Source organism: Brugia malayi (assembly GCF_000002995.4).
Source record: "Brugia malayi strain FR3 genome assembly, contig: Bm_v4_ChrX_scaffold_001, whole genome shotgun sequence".
Lineage (NCBI taxonomy): Eukaryota > Metazoa > Nematoda > Chromadorea > Rhabditida > Onchocercidae > Brugia > Brugia malayi.
Window position 1 is genome coordinate 18,331,830 of NW_025062479.1, and position 23,155 is coordinate 18,354,984.

General features: G+C 32.0%; 3 protein-coding genes across 5 annotated transcripts; 2 read left to right on the forward strand and 1 right to left on the reverse strand.

Moving 5' to 3' along the window:
- Positions 1-2,474: 2,474 nt before the first annotated feature.
- On the reverse strand, positions 2,475-5,120 carry Bma-dcn-1 (Uncharacterized protein; the record flags this gene model as incomplete). The annotated part of the gene is made up of 6 exons (XM_001898091.2): positions 2,475-2,627; positions 2,839-2,927; positions 3,170-3,300; positions 3,628-3,802; positions 4,038-4,221; positions 5,088-5,120. The coding sequence occupies 6 exons, from the start codon at positions 5,118-5,120 to the stop codon at positions 2,475-2,477; spliced, it is 765 nt and encodes a 254-aa protein (XP_001898126.2).
- A 668-nt stretch (positions 5,121-5,788) lies between these two features.
- On the forward strand, positions 5,789-6,782 carry Bm7646 (Uncharacterized protein; the record flags this gene model as incomplete). Of its 2 annotated transcripts, XM_043075295.1 has the most annotated exons (4): positions 5,789-6,009; positions 6,137-6,314; positions 6,381-6,509; positions 6,759-6,782. In XM_043075295.1, the coding sequence occupies 4 exons, from the start codon at positions 5,789-5,791 to the stop codon at positions 6,780-6,782; spliced, it is 552 nt and encodes a 183-aa protein (XP_042931229.1). The 2 variants fall into 2 exon arrangements, with proteins under 2 accessions (XP_042931229.1, XP_001898127.2); XM_001898092.2 differs by lacking the exon at positions 6,759-6,782 and having other exon boundaries at positions 6,381-6,548.
- A 1,130-nt stretch (positions 6,783-7,912) lies between these two features.
- On the forward strand, positions 7,913-10,095 carry Bm5861 (Uncharacterized protein; the record flags this gene model as incomplete). 2 transcript variants are annotated; one of them, XM_001898093.2, is made up of 6 exons in its annotated part: positions 7,913-8,050; positions 8,338-8,515; positions 8,656-8,771; positions 9,093-9,241; positions 9,318-9,542; positions 10,029-10,095. In XM_001898093.2, the coding sequence occupies 6 exons, from the start codon at positions 7,913-7,915 to the stop codon at positions 10,093-10,095; spliced, it is 873 nt and encodes a 290-aa protein (XP_001898128.2). The 2 variants fall into 2 exon arrangements, with proteins under 2 accessions (XP_001898128.2, XP_042931230.1); XM_043075296.1 differs by lacking the exon at positions 10,029-10,095 and having other exon boundaries at positions 9,093-9,150; positions 9,318-9,337.
- Positions 10,096-23,155: the final 13,060 nt, after the last annotated feature.

Genomic DNA, 23,155 nt, shown 5'->3' on the forward strand with positions numbered 1-23,155 from the left:
AAGCCTGTTTTGAAAAAAGACATTAGCTAAGCATATCGGTTCTTTTGAATAAAAGAAGGAAAAGAAGCTATGCTATTATTTAGCTTTATTCTAAAACAAAATTATTTCATATGGAATGCCAAATATTATACAAAATATAGGAAATAACGATAAGTAAACTTGCAGACCTATTCAAAGCTAAAAAAATTTTATGCAAGTGAATAAGGGGAAAAGTGCAGAGGTATATTTTAGAGAGGATTCATCGTGTAAAACATTGTTCTAGTGGCTTTCTTTTATCACTTCGTTGGCTATAATAGCAATGGTATTTCGTGCTGAAGTGATGAATTTTGTGTTCAGCTCAAAATAAAAGTAATCATATTTATATTTAAAAGTCCTTTTTCCCACTTTAAATGAACTAAAAAATTGATATACCAGAGGTAACTGCATCCCTCAACATCCTAAATAGTATCTTTCCAGTATGATGTGAAATTGGTCATTTATGGATTTCTCAGAATTGTCTGGCACCAGTTTGAGTTCCCTTCGCTTCAATTCTAACATTTGTTTAAAATTATATATATATATATATATATATATATATATATATATATATATATGAATAAATAGAAGCGATTTGATTTTTGATCAACAAAAAACTAATTGCATAACAACTACGATTTTTCGGACATTCATTGAGCCCATCTCATAACTAAGTATAAATTGAGCACGTAGGATGCCGTTAAATTGAGAGGCCACTCAAAAATGACTAATCGATGAAAAAGGAAGAGATGTATACAATTTATGGCAAAGTAACCTCTCACAGATGCAATGGATTTCCGGTTTTTCTGTTCTGTATCTCTTAATCGCTTTACCGTTTGCAATTTTTCTAATGGAACCATTATGTACCATAAGTTAGAGCAATTACAGACGTTAAAATTTCAAGAATATGAATTTTAAGGATTCCGCCTCCTGCTAGCAGCAGCAGTAAAAATCACTGCGGATTAAAATTGGAGAAAAAAGACTCATGCAATCCACACTGTCCAAAATTTTCGAAACGGTAAAGGGAGATATCGAGGATACGAAATTTCATCATTCCGCTTCACAGTTTTCAGAATTCATAAAAATAACCAGTTTTTTAATCGTAGAAAAAGATCACAACAGTGCTTGAGTCCTAAATAGCACAATAAGCTTTTGTACATCTGCACAAAATTATGGAAACTCCCACATCAGTGACTTTCTCCAGTCCTGGAAACTTTCAAAAACGATAAATCTCGCACTTGTCCAACCCGATATACTATGTTTGAACACATTTTTGTTAGCTATGCATCGTTAGCTTTTTGTTCCGCACTGCCCTAAAAAAGTGCAATTCTCTATTTAAACGACAAAAAACACTCTCCCCACAACCTTTCATTTCTCAAATTCTCTGCTGATGCCGATGAAACTCTACAATTCGGTGACTGATAATACTCCCAAATCATTTAAAGAGCACTTATTTGAATCCGTCAACCGTTAAATACTAAGAAATAAACTAAAAATGAAAGATTTAGGTTGAATGTAGTAATTATAATAAACACCAAGCTGCTCAACCGTGACAACATTAATATTATATCTGAAAACAAAACCTCTACCAACATCTTGATCGCAATCCAATGACACTGTTAGAATTTAATGTCAGGCTATCAATTACTGATTCAATGCAATTTTTTCTATTTAGTAGAAAAATTCTTCTTTTAATAGAAGTCAGTATTTCCACAGTCCATAACTTAGTTTTTAAATTTAAAAATTTAGTTTCTTCACAGTGAAATAATCATTTTCATGCAAAAATACGTTGTGCCAATTTTGGATAAAATACCGCACACCGAAGGCAACCCTGCAAAGTTCAGATTTTTCTTTAATAGCTCTTTGATGCCTAATCAACATATCCTTTAAGTGCATCAGTCATCGGGAAAAATGAACAGTAATTATCACAATTACTACTAACTCAATCACCATTTTGAACTGTGACCCTTCACCGCTGCTTCGAAAACCAGCTCCGTGATATTGATTTATCAAAGCTTATTAGAAACATTTCTATAAAATATAACAATCAGAAAGTACTAGATCAAATTATATTAAATAAACAAAATATTTGAGGATTGTTTTCACTAAAAGTCTATCTTCATGATAGATTCACAAAGCTTCACTTTATGATAATTCTACGACCAATTCCGAGAACGGAACTATCTCAAACTGTCGAAATTTGTCATTCGATTCAAAAATAATATCTCAAAAAAAAAAAAAAAAAAAACGATGCTATGTGAACAAAACACGTAAAAGAACACTGCTATCACAATCAAATCTTCAAAATATATACAGTAATTAACAAACAACAGCTGCTACGATTACTGAATGCATATGAACTTCTGTAATGCAAGGAACCAGATTTCTGGACACTCCTCCACAAATTAAATTCAAAATAAGGGAAGAATCAAAGAATAAATGTTAATATGGACGGCTTTCTATGACTGTATTTTACTTCTTGCATATTCTACAAATTCATCAATCAAAACAGGCCATGCTCCTTCTGCATCATAGTTGTTGAAATCTGGCGCAATCGTCAAAGAAAAATCAAGGAGTAAGTTCCACGTATCACGTGGTATACATTTCACTTCCTGAATAGAAAAGGTGATTAGCGCACTTCACTATTCCAAAAATTGTCTTCCAAGGAAAATACACAACCAAAAACCCATGTCATTACAACTTCGAATTCAGTTGATGATCGACATCAGTTTCTACTTAGCGCTCACTTAATAATTAATTAGTAAATAATTTTATCTCTTCCTGCATAAAAATTTTGAATCGGTACCAGAATGAGAAGCAAACCTTTTCTCGAAGGAAACTAGTCCATAAAGGAAGATAACCGAAATTGCCGCCGAAAACAATTTCCCAATAAGCAATCGCCGTCTCTACTTCTAGAATAAATAAAAATTAGTCATTTATATCATTAACAACGTCGAAATTAGTTAAACTATTTGGCAGAAGAGAAAAAAAAAAAAAAAAAAGAACAACATTTTTATACCTTAAGTGGCTTTAATTTACGATGAAATCTAATACTTAAAACTAGTACCAAGTCTACTGACAATGATAAAATTACTTTGATTACTAAAATATTAAGTGAAGATAATTCATGAACATTTTGTAGTATTTATATTACCCAACGTCCTCTGTGGAGATGCACGAGCGTAATTGAAAGTAAATTGATAGAAATCTCGGAAACTGATAGGGTTCCTAAGTTCCTCGCTTAGCGTTGGCATTTTTGCTTTCAATTTCTCCAAAGAATCTACTCTGAAAGACATTACCTATTATGTGTAGAATTCCAAAAGTGTTTGATTACAAAGACAAAGTTTTTGAAGCTTGAACTAGATATTATTAGCTTAAACAGAATTCATTAGTGAGCAATGATAATTCGAGTCGTCTTTTATTCTAGTCATCTTCATCTCAGCCGTCCGCAAGATGAACATCCTCCATTTCATGCAGCATTGATTCCTTACTCCTTTCTATCACCAAATATCGATATCAACGGAAAATAATAAAATCATGACCGAAATCATTATAAAGTGAATCTATAACGTTAATGAAAAGATACAAAAGTTTTACGATCAATACAAATACTTCATCTCGTTGAGACCGGTACTGAATTCCTCCCAGGTAAACTCGCACTGAGTCTTTGCTTTGAGTTTCCAAGCTAATATCAATACACTTCGATCAGCTGGATTTAAACCAAGATCTGTTAGGAAGCGCAGCATTCCATGCGGTCCGATACATGATGGGTCATTGTCCTGCCTATCTGCAAACCAATATATTCAATAAGAATAAATGAATTTTAAAAGTACTTCCGTTATGTAACCTCAATCTCTAAAGTCATATTACCATAACAAAATTTTTCTTCAATTACTGCGGTCCTTCCGACGGAAACTGACATGATTTAAACTCATAATTTTATAAAGGGATTTTAAAGAACAACTGCATTCAAAATAATCTGTTGCCTTCGTAAGCATAAGTAAATTGAAAAAAAAAAGTACTATTTGCATATTTGAGAAAAAAAGCGTGAAGACTTCTTTGGTCAACCATATCTGCCATACACATATACAATTGTGGATTCTGGTAATAAGCATCGCAGGCTAACTCCAGATTCCAGTTCTGACTACTCAGACAATGAATTGCCGTTTTTTCATTGCTTTGTGTCCATTGCATAAAATCTCGCACCTGAAATATGAAGACTTTCATGCTTTATTATAATTATGTGACCCATTTCCGTGAAGATTAATGTTGTGATCTCCAGAACCAAGACTGAAAAAAAAAAAAAAACTGAGAAGCAATTACGCTAATTCACCTAACCAAAGTTCTTCAAAGGTATTAAATGAATTATAGTTATAGTTTAAAACCAAACAGAACAAATGTAGTCTTTTGCTTTTAACTTATTCATTCTCATCTGGTTGATGAGCACACTAATGAACTTCTAATTATCTTCCAAACCAAATGAACTCTTTGTAAGAAAATAGTTGTTTTCGTACAAACATCATCGAAAGTGATGCTGATACATGCTAGGCAAGACTGCACATTGACTTCTGAAATGTCTTAACTAGCCAAAAGTAAACAATACTGTCTACTCCGCTTGCCTGAAATTTATCTGCACTTCGAGGCCACCTAGCGTTATTCATTCCTACATTGTCTGGGAGGAATGCACAATCGCTCACTTTATCTTGAAAATACGTTAGAAACCTTCAGCCAATAATTTCTTCCGTCTTATATTTACAACAAAAATACTATCATTTTTGTTGTAGATTCGGAATTAATAGTATCATCCATGGATGACTAATCAAATCATTGATTCATTGCTTCATTTAATAACTGTATTTTGAATCGTCTTCGATCATAAAAATACGAAACTGATAATGAATACGTGAAAGTATATCGTGAAAAAGAATTGCTTCTTTGAATAAATTTTGTATAAATATAAGTAATATCAGGGAATCTGAAAATTCGTTTACCAAATTCCTTAAATTAACAGTTGTAAACAAAAAAAACAGTAAAAATCAAATTTGCTTATTTTCTTTTTTCGAATAACCAACTTTGTCGCGTTGTGCAGTTTTCAGTTTGTTCATGGCGGAATGGCTGAGTTTGGAACGCTTCACTGACTGAGCCACAATGAAGGATTTTTAGGGAGCAATTCAAAACTGATGAGAAATTCTGAAATTGACGAAATCAGCTACATGATAGAACAGAAACAGAAAGCATTGCTAATATCCATTTTATGGTATCTTATGGAATATGATCAAACCAATTCTAAAAATTAAAGTGATATAGATGTCGAGAAAAGCAGAGTTTTTAATCTGCATTATTCGTATGCATTTCATCCGCCCGGCACTATTTGATGCGACTGAGTCGTTTGCGTGACTTGGTGATCTATCTATTTGAAACAAATTCAGATTAAAAAAGTTTTCAAAAAAGACCTTCATTTAAACCTATGAAATCCCACAAAATTCGATGCTTATAAATTCATGACGAACGAAGACATCCCATGCTTACTTTTAACAATACCCACCAACGGTCAACTAAACGCGAACCCACCCTTAGCTGCAGCTGTCCACCATCGGTCCATTGTATGCTATTTCACTTCTCGTACAAGTTTTTAATACGGCCTTTCAAACAGAATCTCTGCCCAGATTGTGTTGTGGTGGTTGGAGGGAGGGGATGTTCGAGGTATCACGAAAGGTGGTAACGGTTGACCTTTTGAAAGGGAGAAATGGATTGTAAAAGAGCCTTGACAGAGATGGGACGATGGAGAGAAAGCTTAGATAAGGTGCTGGTGGTAGTAGAGTCGATCAAACGGAATACCCAGCACAGTGATTGGGATCAACGGATGCGTAACTTGCTGGAATATATCGATCAGTTGGATCTGGAAGCAACTATAGAAGTTGAAGTGTTAAAGGAGATGCAAGGCCAGGGAAGCGGTGAAACTGTAGACACATCACGAGATCGCTTCAGAGAACGGTTATTTTTGAACTGCTTACAGAGTACCTTGAAGGACAGCAGAAAATTTTTTACTACCAGTTCCTGGAATTTTTTAAAGGAAATTCAAAATGATCAGTTTTAAAGCTTAATTTATTTGTTTGTTGAGGATAGAAGAAATCGGCTGGGAACAGCCAAATAAACGAGGCAAAGCGGCGGATAGGATAGAGGCGCTACGAAAGGTCGAGAGAGCGGACACAAGTAGCACTGTTGAGGTGGAGAGGATTTATTACTCGAGAAAAGATCCCTACACTAAGCAGGACATTAAAGATCCAGTGCAGAATAAGGTACGTTTACCATTCGTGGGCGTGTTGCATAAGACTAACTTCTGCTCATTAATTTTTTTTTTTTAGATCTGTAAGCATGTTTATGATCGAGAATCGGTACTAGCTAATATTGGCGAATGCAAGAAACGACGTCTGTTATGTGAGTGTCCCGTTTCAGGATGTCCGAATAAGAAACCCCTAACAATGGCCGATATAGTGGCATTCCCGAAGTTTTACGATTGTCTTAAGGATTAATTTATGTTGATCAGATGATAACATTTACCTCTACTACCAACATTTTCTTCTACGACATTTCGATTTGGTAAATTATTTCTTTGCTGTACTTCACGTCATTAACGACTCACTATGCTCCATTGATATTGGTTGGGATAAGCACTAAATTTGAGTTGAATCTCCTTTTTGTTGAAGCCTCTATTTTTTAAATAGCTTTGTAACATGTGGAAGAAAATGGAACAGAAGACTGTTTGATTGAACGACATCATAGCGTTATTACAACATCTCGCGAGTAGATCCGATGTATTGAATCATGATGACTAGGTGATCATCGCAGATACCGGGTAACCGTGAAACACCACGCGGAGAGTCTCTTCTTTATATGCATGTGTTCGTGGGTTGATGATCAGTTACTTACTCAAAGATCTGATGCACTTTGTTAGAAGTTGGATGTTAGATGAATAAATTCTCTTCCCTTCCACGATAAATTCATCACCATCTTACAGGGTAAATACATTAATGTTGCAATGTGCAAGAACGCATTGTATGCATCCACATCAATTTCAATTAACCGTATAAAGTTCAAGATTGACCTATAAAGTTTCTTTTTTGTCTTCATATTCCATATTAAACGTTTTCAAACTTATATGGTCGTAGAATTTGCTCTTTCTCGGCTGTGCACTATTTTTGTATGTTTATTGGTCTCCTCGACTTAGTGTAGATATCTTTCAAATTTGTGAGGAATTCATCAACTGTAATTATAATACTATGAACGTTGTAATGGCAATAGTGAGTCTTTCAGTGAAAGCAATAAATATTTCTTCAAATCTGGACCATTCTCTGTGGTTCTCTTTCCATTTGACTTTCATTTTTTGCATCGATTTATAGTTTGAAATATTTACGCAGTCTTCCTCTTCATGCTATCTTTGGAAACCAAAAATTTCCAAAAAAAAAAAGCGAAGACCGCACCGTTCATTGTTAGAGGGATATGGTCATGAGGGAATGGGATCAGTTGTAGATGAGAAGCCGCCGATCCAACGGAGAAAAGATGAATATCCTGGCACAGACATAATGAACCATGGCAGAGTTCTTTGTTCATTTTGTGAATTTGATGTATTTCATTTTTATAATCCTGAAGCATTTAAATTGACTGGTTTGAAAGTTCAGGAATTTTGCCTTTTAAAATGGTGAATAATAAACACAAATGATCGAAGTAAATTATGTAGCTGTAATCGTATTTTTTTGTGAACGCCTAAGGCTTACACATAGCAATTTGTTTCACTTCTAAAATATTCATTGTCGCTTCCTCCTTTGTGTTTTTCAGTTATTTTAGGGTTTACTTAATCGTGCTGATTGAGAAATTATAGAGTGATTTTTCCAATGCAATGCAAAAAGAAAAATACGAAAACTTCCTTGCTGGATGGGGTGCAGGCTTTGTTGAGACTTTGCTGCTTTATCCTCAAACTAAAGTGATATTTCGTCAACAGCTGCAGGGTATTACTGCGAAGGAAGTTTTTGAACAGGTTAGTTCAACTTTTGAAAGTTGAATTTAAATGATACTGTCATTTAGTTCAAGAAAACAAGGTGTATAAAAAATGAATGATTAAGCTATTATATTCCTAATAGATATGTTTTTGAACTAGAAACATGCTTTTCTCAACTGTATATGCCCATTAGTTTATGTACTCTTTAAATGCCCAAGTGTGAAGACGCGTAAAGAATTAGATAAAATCGACACATTGTTATCTGAAGAAGTCGATACTGATATATGTAAAGTGTGGAATCAAGTTGAAGGATAGTGTATTTTTAGTTAAGAAATGAAGGTTGTTGGATGTTGTACAGAGGAATGCTTCCACCTCTTATACAGCGAACAACGACACGATCAGTAATGTTCGGAATGTTTGATAAATTTCATCGTTATTTTGGTTGCTCGGAATGTCAAACAAAGCAGACTCGTATTGCATGTTTTGCGTTTGCAGCATTTATGGGTTAGCTGTATGGAATTTGTGCTATTTCATTTGATTTTGCATTTTTTTTTTTGTTAATGTTAAGAAATAAGTTGTCATTCATTGTTGCTTAGTTGCAGATATTTAATGATAATGTGTTTTATCATACTTTAATTTTTTAGCAGGTGCGGTTGAGGCTATTTCATGTCCTTTGGAACGGACGCAGGTCCTTTTGCAGTCACCGGAATACAATCAGCGCTATCAAAATGCCATTCATGCTTTCAGAGAACTTGCTAAGGTAATTTTAAGTCTGTGCCATCAGTAGTTATTCTAAATGTAGTTTACGATTAAAAGAAATGGTATGTCATCATAGGATAAGTGTATTAATGCTTTTACTCATCAGTAACCGTTAGCAGTCAACTGTTTCTTTGATTCCGAAAAGATAATAACTCTTTTCGCATCTTAAAATCATTATTTATTAACTTTTTGTTCGTTTTTATACATTTTGAATCCGAGAAAATTCTCGATCACCGAAACAGTAGACCTTATCTGTATTATCTGCAGAAAATTTATAATATTTTGCTTTGTTACATATTGTTTATGATTACCATTCATTTAGGTTGGAGCAAAGGAATTGTACCGTGGATTCACAGTTGTACTGTTGAGAAATGGTTCAAGTAATGTCCTTTTCTTCTCGCTTAGGAAACCATTTCGTGATTTAGTTATTAATTGTGATCAACACTACATATCCCGCTATATTAGTGAGAGGTGAATTTGTTGAAATAATTGAAATCATTAGATTCTCATGTTGCGGAGCTAGCAGTAAAATACTGTTTTATCGCAGGACACCGGAGCAGTTGGTGACATTTATTGGTGATTTCATATCAGGTGCTGTACTTGGTGCTTCTATATCATCACTCTTCTTTCCATTAAATGTGGTTAAGCAGCGAATGCAAAGCACTGTAAATAGTCCATTTTTATCAGCTTGGGCAACTTTCCAAATTATTTGGATTGAACGGAATGGTTCATTCAAGGAACTGTTTCGTGGAATTACCCTCAATTATACAAGGTATTTATGTTTCTTTAGAAGTTTATTATGCGCGCTGATCTAAGAAGTAATTCTCTACTATTGTAAGGCTTCGATCAGATATGAAAAATAATACATATTGCCCCGTCCCATGGTAGGGATTGTTCGTTAGGTCCCAGTGGTTTAGTGGTTATTCAGCGATGTGTTGGTTTGCATCTCAATGTTCGGTTCTCCACTGTTTCATCATTTCATGATGGCGATGATGATATATTGGTCCGTGTTTCCGACATGAGTATGAAGTTATCTTACCCATTATTCTGAGCCATACAGCTGGGACACTAGGAGACTGCTGCTCAACTGAACATCTGAAATGAAATGAAACAGACCAGACGTTATTGAAGATTCGCTGGTGGAGTACTTTGTGAAAATAAAGTACAACAAAGCCGTCCCTGGTGATTGATAAAATGCTTGGAATTTCTGTACTTTCAATATCTCAAACAGTTCGTGACTTATTGTGGTTTGTTTCAGGTCGCTATTATCATGGGGTATCACTAACTCTGTGTACGAGCTCCTTCAACATTTGCTTGCAAAATAAAGCTTGTTTTTATCTTATATTGGTTATGCCTCTCTCTCTCTCTCTCCCTCTGCGATACTTTTCTCTTATTTAATCCAGCTGTAAAATAATGTCTAAGATTTTACTGTTGTATTTATTTTTTCCTCCTGAATATAATTTAAACGATATAAATGATGCAGGGCTTTACGCATTTTAAAAATATCACCATTTTTTCAGGAGTTGCATATATATATTATAAAGCAAAAAAAAAAAAAAAACTAAAAAGCAAAAAAAAAAAAACATAATGAAAAAGTAAAAAAACTAAAGGTGAAAAATTTAAGTAACCTTAAATAGAACAAAATCTTTAGTTTTGAAAACTACAAGTCTAAAAATTAACATAAATCTATACTTATTATAATAAACGTATCCTACATTACGATAACTGTAATTAGGGTTATTTTTACCAGTAACCTATATTTATGTGGATCTACATAAATAATTCATTCCAATGAATGTATATTTAAACAGATGATCTGAGCTATTTTTAGATTTAATATTGTTTAAGGCATTTTTTAATCCATCTGCGGTTTTGTATAGAAAGTACTTAATGAAAATGAATTAGTATTCGGTGGTTAGATATATTTATGCTCTTGTATGGCAACAACATCTACAAAATACATAATGCTATACCTACAAACTAATATATGGGGAAGGGGGTTTTTCAATCTTCATAATTTTTTACATGTACATACAAGAGCAAAATATATATATGTAAATTCTTTATTCTAATCTTCACGTCCTAAGTATTTACTGAAAATTTTTTCATTTTGAATCTTTGTTTTGTTTTCAGGAAGATTATTTATATTAGATTTGTACTATATAAGTATTTCGAGGAAGAGACTTTTTCAGACAAGTTAGTGCTTGTGGTTTATTCATAAACTGTTTGTTGAATAGTTCACCATTGTTTTGAAAAGACCTTTAGTTATTAAATTCCTTTGTATTTACTATTTTTTTCAAGGAGAAATAATTCAGCGTAATACACTAAATGGATAGGTGATGCACCATGTCGAAAGTTTAATAATACTATAGCAGTTACACTGAAGGAATTAAGAATCTAAATGAAAGGAGGTGAAGGTTCTTCTGCATGTAATGAAAACCACAAAAAAAAGAATCTTGAAATGGAAGATTTAGATGCAGTCAAGCAGAGAGCTCTGCAATCACATTGCTTTTCATGCAGGGGTAGAGTATGGTAGAGTGTGCATTTATTCATTCTTTTATGCATTCAAATAATTTCTGTACGTAATTCTGCATTCAAAACTTGATTTTTTCATCAGTGGTCATTGATCGGTAGTAAGCTTTGAGTGTAACCGTTTTTGATCCGATAAGTCGGCATATCTTTAGCTATTAATACCTTTATCTATATCTGTATAAACAATGGAAGTGCAAATGTACAAAACACCCAAAAAATTATCATTCATGTTTGGTCTGAACTGTTGCCTTTTTTTAACCTAACTTGTCCAAAGCTAGAATTTATGTTTAAGTTGTGTTTAATCTCCATGAAGAAGTACTGAAACTTCGAATATGAGAACTTCAAATGTTAAAACACCAATACAATAGTCTGATTTAGTGCCAAAACGCGAAGAAATTAATTAAATACTAAAGGTTTTAACATTTATCTTTCACAAGGCATAAGAAGAGTCAGCAGTGATTCCAGAAGTTCGAATACTCGGAATGCTTCAAGAGCTAACAAATTTTAATGTGAGAATCAACGGCATTGGATGCGCCACAAATATTTTCGATTGACCCACTGAGTAAGGTTGGCTTTCTGTTTTGTCTTCCATTATCTGGTTCCCATGGTGACTTGTCCAATAATCCACTGGTTTCTGATTTCTTTCTTCGTCTCCTACAATTCGTTTATGATCTGCTTGTGACTTTACTTAAATTACAAAATTTCTTTAAACCGAAGTTCTTCTAGACTGTGTCAAATTGCACTAATAGCAAAGAATATACCACATGCTTGTAACTCCTATATTAAATGTATAAGTAGTCTTGTTTGAGATAATATGAGATAATTTGTTTGTGGTGATAGTTTGATTAGAAATTTCCCTTCTAGTCAAATCAAAGTTTCAGAAAGGATGCTCTATCGTTTAAATGGAAGATCGACATTTACTGCTGTTGTTGAAGAAGCATTTTTAAATTGTCAGAATCTGTCTAAAGAATAATAAATTCTAGCAGTTTTCAATTATGCGTCATTTTTTGCATCACTAGATTAGAACATTCCATGAAAACTCTAATTTATAAGTGCATTTGTAATGCATAAGCCTGGAGAAACAGAATTTATTCGCTTTGCTTATTCTTACATGTTTGTTTCTAAATTTTTCATTCACTTGCCGCCTATCTGATTGCATCTGCTCAAAATGTAACGAATCAATTGAAATGAAGCACAAATAGGGAGTTGATTGGACATTTCGAAAATTGCACCCTCTCTTTCCTGTTTTCATTCGAACTGTTTGTTATGATTTTGCAAGCCAGCGCTTTTATCTTTTTCCCATTGCTAGTTAATGTATCATGATCTTCCATAACAATTCTATAGGTTCTTTCATAATTTTTTCCTCGTAGCGCTAATGAGTCCTTAATGAATAATAATCACGTGACGATTTGAAAGCTGTTTGATTTACTTGTCATTTCTGAGCTTTGCTGTATAAAACTGACATCTCTTTACTACTCACTCAATATCATTTGTGGGTAATAAAAAATGATCAAAGACTTTGAATGAAGTTTTATTTGTAATGTCTTTTTAATAATCTTCTTTACATCACTGTTTGCAAAGTTCATTATTTATGTTGTTTAATAGAGCAATTATGAAAAGCTGCGACCATGGAAACAGGTTTTTACTCAAACAAATGGTTTATTGGTGTAGTAAGCTTATGTATCACTCATTTATAAACTTGTCACTGATTTGATATTATTACGAACAACGATGTTTCTCACATTTTAGTTCACTTCATTAAGGAAAAGAAAAAAAAAAACACTGTGATCTTCTCTAAAATGAAATTTATTTGAATAGAAGAGGAACGTCCATCTTTATTATCTAAATCGAAATTAACTTTGTTTTCGTTCCAGTTGACTTCTTATTCACGTATCATTTAATAAGCTGCATCAATTCGTCTATGAAACATCTTTTTAATTTTGATTCCAAATGACATTGTTAATTTGTTTTAAAATAACGAAATTACATGCATAAAGTATTTAGTGCATTTTAATAAAACTCATTTTAGCATTAAAATGTCCAAACACTTTTCTGTTAACGGAATTCATTCGCGCTTATCACATGAATTATAAACGAGTAGAAAATAGTCTAACGCATTTATCAAATATACAAAAGCTATATTTTTTCAGCATTTAACCATGGATAATTAAATAGTAAGAATTGAAATGTTGGATTTTCAGCCTTTTTTATTGGATATTTCTAAATTTCCATTGAAATATTGTCAAATAAAAACTTGAGAATATGAAGTCTTACTTAAGAAATAATTCGTGGTTATGGAACGAATAAAGAGTTATAATTAACATTTTCTTTGAATTCCCTTTAAATTTGAATGAATATCTTTGATTGCTTCTTTTCTTTTTTCATAAGTCATAAGTCATTGCTTTTTAATGTTATCGTTGTCAAATTTTTAGCTGTCATATTTCAGTTCTTAAAATAGCCTCAACAGTCCCGTATTCTCTGTTCACTTATTTAATTTTAAAAACAGTAAGAGCTTTCATTGCAGGAATTCCATATCTAGGAAATAGAAAATGACAATATAAGGTATTTACAGCTCTGTTTCAGAATTATTTAGAAATGTTCGCATCTTTTCTGCTTATTTTATAGACTGAATACTTATATCAAAAATTTCCAATTAAAATACTTTTTCCCGCTATAATTTAGAAGAGCAAACAAAAATGAATCCAAGCATTTACCAATAGGAAATAGTTAACGTGGTTGTCCTCTGTTTGCATTTCTTGCATAAGGTCCATATGGCACTGCACTGCATTGATATTATAGACGCCACTTACAGTTATACTATTTTTTACGGTTATGATAATAATATTGATTATATACTGATAATTTCCCAATGTTTTTTGAAAGGAACTGAAAGAAACACAAAGATTTTTGCTGAAAACATTCAATTTTTCCATATACTGGAATTAAACTTTTGAAAATTGACTTTGCAGCAATGAAATCAAGTTTTATACAACTCGAAGGAATAGATTAAAGAGTTTAAACTAAATACAACTCACGTTTTTCCTTATCTAATTACTATCCAAACTTGTTGCTGATAAGAATTTGTTATTGGAAGAAGATAAGTAATGCATTGATACTACCATTGTTACATTGTTTATAAAAAAAAAAATTAACTAAAAATACTACGTGCTCAAATTTGAGGACTGTTCCAAGCAGCAATCATCTTCGAGCACGATGATCGCTTGGGACAATCATTTCTTAGGCAAGGGATTCTGTCAAATGAGTAAAGATCTGTATTCACTGCACAGTTTCCAGGTATTTTCATGGTTAGTTCCCAAAACAATGAACTATTGAGCTTATAGTGAATATTGTTCTATTTGGTCCTTATTCGAGAGAATATTTAAGTGCTCGATTTACTCATCGACATTGCATTGTTTAATTTTTATACAAATTCATTTCAGAGAGAAATGGATCTGTTGTATCGGTGAAGATCTAAGCTCCTTAATTCCAGAGATGGTAACTAACATTCTTCCTTTCATATTTCTGTATCTTATACTGCACGTTGCACGTGACGTTGATCTCTCATCAACTGTTGACCACTTATATTTAACAAGTTACGAATACAATAGTTACAAGAGCTTTTCAGCATGTTGAAAGGATTCAAAATTCATTTCACTCATTCTCAAAATGATTTTTCAAAAAAATCTCATTCAGTTACTTCTTTTATTAGAAGCTTTTACTTAGATTTATAGAGTTGATTTAGTTTAATTGTGCTGTGCTAAAGGAAAAGGTAAACAGTAGTGAACTCGTAACGTACCGTTATTTGCATTTCCCAGAAGTTTCTCAATATCTGATCTACATATTTTTTTCCCTTGTTTCCCCATTTTTTTCCTTTTTGCGAAAAATCTATCTTTTCAAAAAAAGTTTTTCCAAATTATCATTTCTGCAATTGCGATTTAGCGATTTTCTTTTAAATTTAGTATAGTGTATAAAGGTATTTAAAGTTTATGCAGGACCAGTCAGTCTCATTAGAATTTCAGTAATAGATTAAGGAATTAGGATAAAACTTAAGTCGTTGATTCTTAAAAGTTTTTATCCCACTTCTCCCCGTCTTCTGTCGTAAATTATGCAAAGAATGTGGAAATGCCTAGAATTCAAGAAGTAATTTGATATCAAAGAGAATTTAGTTTCTGGGACAGTTCCGAACTGACATTTAGAAATGTGTTAATTTTGACATATAACATTAACTGATATAATTGGAAAAATTCATCGCTACTAATGACAGAATAAAGAAAAAGTCTTTCACCTGCTTATCAGTTCACTGCTGCACTTCATCTGCTTGCATTTGCGTCTTCCGATATAATAATATACCGCACATTAATTGCCATCAGAAGAACTAAAAGCTTTTTCTTGATAATTCCTCCAAGTGACTCTAAATTCCTAAATGTTAAAAAAGAGATTAGCTGCGTACAACCTAAGAGACTATTTCATTATTTGTTTACTTACTTAATTACTACTAATTTACTTAACCTTTATCTTGGTCTACGCCTACAATGTTTGTTATGTTACTATTTGGGAAGTATTTCAATTTACATCACTTGTTGTGCAAAATTTTTTAATAGAATTATATATTTTTTTGTTCCTTTATGAACCTCTTGGAAATTAGGCTTTTTTCACATACAATTGATTTAGTTTAACTTCAGGTAGAAAGTTAATATATCCCGTGAGCGATCTACTATTTTACTATATTTCGGTTGTTGAAGACCATGTATTGGGACACATTCCGTTCTTTTGCAATTTCACCACAACTGGTTAGTATCTTCAATTTTTGATGAAATTATCAATCACGGTTCACATATCGCTTGCATCCAAAATCTAAATATTGTTTTAGAAGTTGTTCATCATTTAAAAGGAAATATTTTAATAAAACAGTCTGATCATTGTTGCTTAATGAAATTTTACGGGCACTTCTTATATAAAATTTATCATTTCATATTATTAACTTTGTTGGTTATGCCTTGATCAAATTTAAGTTTACGCTTTCAAACATACTGACTGTAATATATGAACTTTTCTGTTTTTTCTATATTATTGACTTTGCATTTGTGCAAGGTACACTTCTCTGGAAGTTGTTAATTTGAAAGTTTGGTGATAGCAGAATTTCAGGAGTGTAATTAGATGTAATTATATATATATATCCTATTTTAAATAAAGTTTAGCAATTCTCTGAGACTTTTTTAGACTTTTATCTTTTATATGTCTTTATATCAAAGAGGGAATGTTAAGCTCAAAATTTTATCGAACAGATGTGGATTCCGAAAGAATTCAATGATCTGACCTTCATTCTTTTTCAATTATTGGATAGAGAAGTTGAGTGTATCCTTTCCTCTCCAAAGGAAGTGAGAAAAGCCATTTAAGTATTTTTACCGATTCAGTTCAGTTCGATTCAATTGGCTTGATAATCATTCTCGCATCATCGAGAATATTTCAACTGCGTTCTTGTCGCCCCAACCATTTATTCATCATCAAATAAGTTCCTTGGTCAAATTTGCTGATATTTAAGCATGAACCAAAAAAAAAATAAATATTCAATTCAAATTTTGACTGTTGGTTACATTTTTGCGCCTGCTGGTACTTGATGCTTTGTACTACTGCTGTCCATTTCTAGGCTTAAACTGTCCGCTTTATGTATATTTAAACAAGAACTGCTTTTTATCAACATCCATACATTTCCATCTATGCGACATTGTTCTATACTATTTAACTAATTTGTCTATAATTTGACAAACTGATTTATAAAATATTCATTTTTCATTTAAAACATTCATTACCTTTCTTAGTGCATACGAATGCGCTTGATTTTCGAAATCTATGCACAGTTTTGGATCCCACTGGATGGTAAATGTTATAAACTTATGTTAGACTGTAATAAAACCTAGGATTTAATGAATGGGTGGAATCTATTGCTTGGCCAGATATATGTAGAAGAAATAATGCCATCATGAACTGCAAATATGTTCGAGTTGCATTACTTGTGTAAATGGAGATGTTTGCAATCAGTAAGATATTACTTATTGTTTTATTTACAATTCCATACATTCACATTTCTTTTTTTACTTAATTTCCATTCTACTTTTTCCGTCACTTTCAACATGTAACTTTTAACTGAGTTTAAATGACTGATTGCTGTTTGATATTTGCAATGTAGAAAGTATCACAATACATTTAATCTTTGCGTATTCACGTGGGAAAAGCACTCATAATACCGTTAAAATGACCCTATTGCATATGTAAGTTGGTGCCAGTGGCCTTATTTTCCTGATATCCTTTCATCGATGTTCAAGAATAACATTAAAGGCATTGTGGCACTTCGGATGATATTATAAAGATTTTTTTTATTGTTAAAGAAGTATAAACCTTAGTGTTTACAACATCATTGTAATCTGTCAACTTGGGTCTTTTCTGTTTGATTTTCTTCATTTCAACTACATTCTTTCAATTTACTTTAAATTTATTCTTAATTTCTAACTATTTCTACCAAGAAATTTTAGATGTGTCTTCAGTCTTTCAAAATTTGAAGAGAAGTAAAGAACACGTGAAATCGTTGTAATTTGAAGTGCGAAAAAATTTCTAACATTTGGCAATGGAAATGAGTAATGAATGATAAACTGCTATCCTTGTAGTTTAAAAATTCTTTCATTGACTTCATATCGAGTAAATGAAGTTGTTGTCATTCTTCCTAGCTTTTTGATGCTAAGCTTGGAAGATAGTCTTTTGACCAAATTATGTTTGACAATTTCTTTTTGATGCATTTAAAAGAGTGATATGAAATTGATGAGAAACATTTCCACATGACATTTCTTCTATATCTTTCTGTCCTGTTGAGAGGAAGTAAGGTGTGGGTAGTTGATGAAAAGCGACAAGGTATTTTTCCAAGGATTAAAAGGAAAAATAAAAATTCTTATCTTTCTATATAAAAAAATTATACATGTCAAAAACAAATTCGTATTTCAGCTGTAAGGTGAAAAGGAGGAAGAGAGATCAATATTCCTTATTTTGTTTATTGTTCTCACGGTACTTAGAAATTGTCACAAAATCACATTTGGTCAAGAGATCGCAATAAAAATATAGTAGCCCAGAGCAAGAAAGTGGGACCAAAACTGAACATAATATAAAATCATGCACGTCATTTATTGCTGTTTCCTTTTAAAGGACAGGATATTCCGATCTGTGTTATTACATGGTGACAGATAGTGATGGTGTAGTGTATCATACATGTACTTGTTGCGGTCAGCTTTGCGGCAAGGAGATTCAGCAGCCACGTAGCCAAGATATAAGAACGATGTTAGCTAAAGTGAATTTATTTTGGATAGTCAGCGACATCTCCGCATGAGTATTATCTTCATGCTTATCACAATATTTGCCAATCTTTGCATTTTTATTACTATTTTCGATGACCTTACCTGTCTGTGCATCTTCATCTGGGCCTATCTTGCAAAACTTTGCGACTTTCATCTTAAACTACCTCGGCTTCAAACTGAAACAGATGGCACAGTTTTTAGACAAGCATAAATTATCAGCTTACTATACGCTTCGAAATATATTCATTTTCATGAAAAATGAATGCTAGACGAGCTCAAGAATCAAAATATATACAGAAGATATATGTATCAAAATATATTATCAAAAAATATATAGAAGAGATTATCAAAATATACAAACTTAGGCGAAAAATATATTTACATGTACATTATTTGATCAAAAGGATTGCTGCCACTCATTCGCTATGAAAGTGTTCACTTTTTCCCATATATTTGGAAAACAACAGGTTCAAAATCAGAAACATTAGAAAGTAGAAATAGGTTTTCAGAAAAATGTTTATTCCGTCCAGACGTCCGGAGAATATTTCTCTTTTTTTGCAAAACAAAAAATTCTTCCACTGTTTCCTGTTTAGCTCTTTTTCTGAAAACTAAAATATACCTTTTTTTGGATCGCTGCTGAGAAATAAGTCTTTTCAGCTCATTTTTGTCTCATGTAAATTCTGAGAAACTTCTTACGCATTGAAATAATAATAGCTGCCAGGTTAGTTTCGATAGCTTAAGCAGCTATTTTGATGAATTCCATTCTCAAAAATCCATAATTTAGGTACGAATACGACTGGATGATCTGAGACCGATAGATCCTGGGTTGTGAACCCAGGAAACACGAAGTTCAAATGGTAGTTAATGATATAATAAGAACAGTAACAACAAGAATAAGAGCATCGAGGACAAGTCAAGCGTAGAATTTTTGACATGATCTCCATCTAATACTAAGATAATTTTAGTAATGGCGCTAATAGATATTGTGACTTTAGTACTTGAAAATGTGAAATGAATTAGAGGGTAATAATTAGGAAGTACGATGAAGAGAAATTAAGTCAATGGATGAAGAAGACCTGTACTAGCTTGGTAATATGTTCACCATATGCAGGGAATATTCGAAAAGTAGGTGATCTGATCTTATGAAAATCATAGCTTTTGTTAAATAGCACCTTCGGTAAGAATACAATAAAACAAGCTTCAAAAATGGGACTTTATAGGGAATTATCAGAAATTATAGCTTGATCCCTTTATTTTAGAATTTAATAGTAATATCAGCTCATGACTGAAAATTCATGCACTGATATAAGAACAAGGCCGAAAATCTAAAAGGGCGCGAGATTCTGTTTTTCTTGATAATTTTCGAAGAATAGTTTCGATATTTAATTTAAAAATTTTTAATTTTCACTAATTAATAACTTTACACAGGAAATAAGTTGCTAACTTTTCATTCCTTCTCATTCCTCCAGTTCTATTAACCTTTCATTTTCATTTTGCCTGAGTCGGAGTACAGAAATAAATATTGCTGGTCGTATAAAAATTGTTATTGTTGTATTGAAATCTTTTGAATCGATATAGGTAAATTTTATGTTGTTTGTGAATTTGAATGAAATTAATAAATTTATAAATCGTAAACGGCACACTTCTAGATTTTCTATTAGTCAATTCAAACTTGCACTTCGTATTTTGTGATTAGTTTTTTTGCAGGAAGAAACAGCTAAATATTCTTGGAAAATCATTAATCTATAAATTTTTATATAAACTGGTGACGAAATATTTACAATGGAAACTGTCAGTAAAAGTAGTTAAGGGGAATAGAAAGATATGATTTAGTTTGACATCGGACATTTGTCATATATTTACAAAAAATAAAGAATAGACTAAATTTGCAGTTTGCTACGATAGAGCAGTTGATTAGTTTCTAATTTGTGATGTTTACTTGTCTTGTTCGCGAGCACCTTATTTTACTGGGATATTTGATTAAATTAGTGGGAGTGGATATGAAAGAATTTGGAAACACTTAAGGGTGTTCTACTTCACCGCAAATGTCGGTTAATAGGTGTTTAAGATTTGTATCAAAAGTCAGATCACGAAGAAACGCGAGTGAAGGTTCCTATTTGCTGTTTGAAGTATACCGAAAAAGACTTATCATAATAGACCATTGATAAATGTATGTGGGCAGTGTTAATAGTCATTCATAAGACAATTTAATGATAATTGATTTTCATCTCACCAAGCAAACATATTATTTTGCTCTCTTCATCTGGTCATTTGTCCACTTCTTTTCATATTTTATTAATATCTATTTCGCTTCTTCATAATTTTGCAAATTTAAAATCCGACGACAATTTAAAATTAATTAATGAAATAATTTGGTGATTATATCTACAGCTTATTTGATGGGATATAGCCTAACATATAAAAGAGTAGAGGCATTTTTGTATAATACTATTTTAATGTCTTTTGAAAAATAAAGAGAAACAGAATCAAAATAGAATTAATTAATAATCTTGTTCCTTACACATAGCAAAGTTCTGATTGTGCTCTAATTAGATACTTTCCAAGTGATTGATAATTTCATACTTCTTATGAAGCTTTTCTTGATCCTTATAATCTTACTAATTAAAAATATATCCATATGAAAGGTTGAACAAAAGAAACAAACACAAGAAAAAGAGATAAAAGAGAAGGATTGAGGAACTCTTATTCCAACTATCCGTTATATCAGGGTAATATTTTATATATTGATAAATATGGAAACAAGTAAGAAAGAAAATTTACCAGTTGAAAACTTTCTCTCCCAGAATAGATTTTCCTTTCTTTTTTTTTTTAATTTGTCACAAAGTAGATACAAAAGAGTGCCATTTTTCACTAACAAAATTTTTGTGTTTACTATTTGAAAACGAGTCATTTCAAATATTTTTCAATACCTTTTTTTCCAATATTTTTTGGAACTTTCTGAAAAAGTTATTCCTAATTAAATTTTATTTAATGATTTTAGCAATATCAAGATTAGATGCATATTGTTATGTTCCTTTTCCCATCACTTTTTGATTTTATGCACTTGTTGATATTACCCTTACATCTAGCTATTCTTACATGTTTATTTACATATGTTTTAATCAGAAACGAGCCGATAAAATATGCTGGATGAAATGAATTTGATTTAACGGAATTCTGAAATTGGCTTAAAGAAATTGATATCGTTAACTGAAATTTTTTTTGATACTACGACATTCACATAATTGATAGAACTGTGAAGGCTTTTCTCTTTTTCACGCACTTTTTAAAGCAGTTCTACATCTTTGACCTCTTTAAGTGGTAAGATGAATCTACTGGTATTGTCTAAACTTACTTGCTTACAGTTAAACGCTTGCACTTTTATTTTATGCTAAGTGTAATGTTTACATTTTCTTTCTTTCATGTATTGGTTTGTAATTTTGATTGAATAACAAATCTTGTTATTAAATTTTGCATCAGGTGGACGAACAACACCATTCAACAACTCATTTTCTTTCCACAATTCGCTCCTACGATCCGATTATTGTTGCCGCAGCAAACCAGCAGAATCTTCGTTTCATGATTCTACCGCCAACTTATTTGGTTCTTTGCCTGTTCAATTACTTGACAATTGAAAATTGTGTTATCAATCTTATTTGACGCACTTATCTTTATTTATTTGTTTATTTAGTTTGCTCACTAACTTGACTTTCTAAACAAAATTACTACACGGACAAAATGTTTAGAAATTTTATAATATTTAATCTCAATCATTCAGCATGAAAATAATAAATGATAATTGTTGAGAACCTTTCATTTGAATCTTCAGAACAGTTCCAATGGTTACATTCGTAAACGATCATCACTGGTCGAAGCACTTAACAATTCACTCTTCCTTGATGGCGATCACAATCAATCTGATGACGTAAATTTTTCTTCCTCTTTTTTTGCAACAAGCAAAATTAAAACATTTTTTTTACAAAACACAATACTGGAATATATAGCAATCTTTTGCGAATTTGATCATGGTTCCATTATCGCACTATACATAATCAGAATTTGAACAGCATTTAACTGGATCAAATTTAGAGCATTCATTGCACACATATCTTATATAACTATTATTCATCACTTCAAAAATGAAACGATCAAATGCCTTAAATTCGGTAGTTTCGGTTAGAGTAAAACTTCCTTCAGTACGTTATTTCATTATTAGCAAAAAAACATTAACGATAATGACCATTTTGCCTGATTATTCAACGATAGCAACCATTTGGTGTATATCCAAATAAGTGAAGTGCTGCATAATTAATGCTGAAGCAGTATCAACTGCATTTAATAGTACAAATTTCTAGGTTTTATTGATGATTTTTGGGCACATATGAATGAATGTAAATAATGACTAATGACATTTCTGGAAGTCAAAATGTGGAAAAATTTAACGCCTATAAAAGATTAAATGATATTTTTTCTGTTTTTTTTTTTACCGTATTTTCTCGATAATTTGTTAATC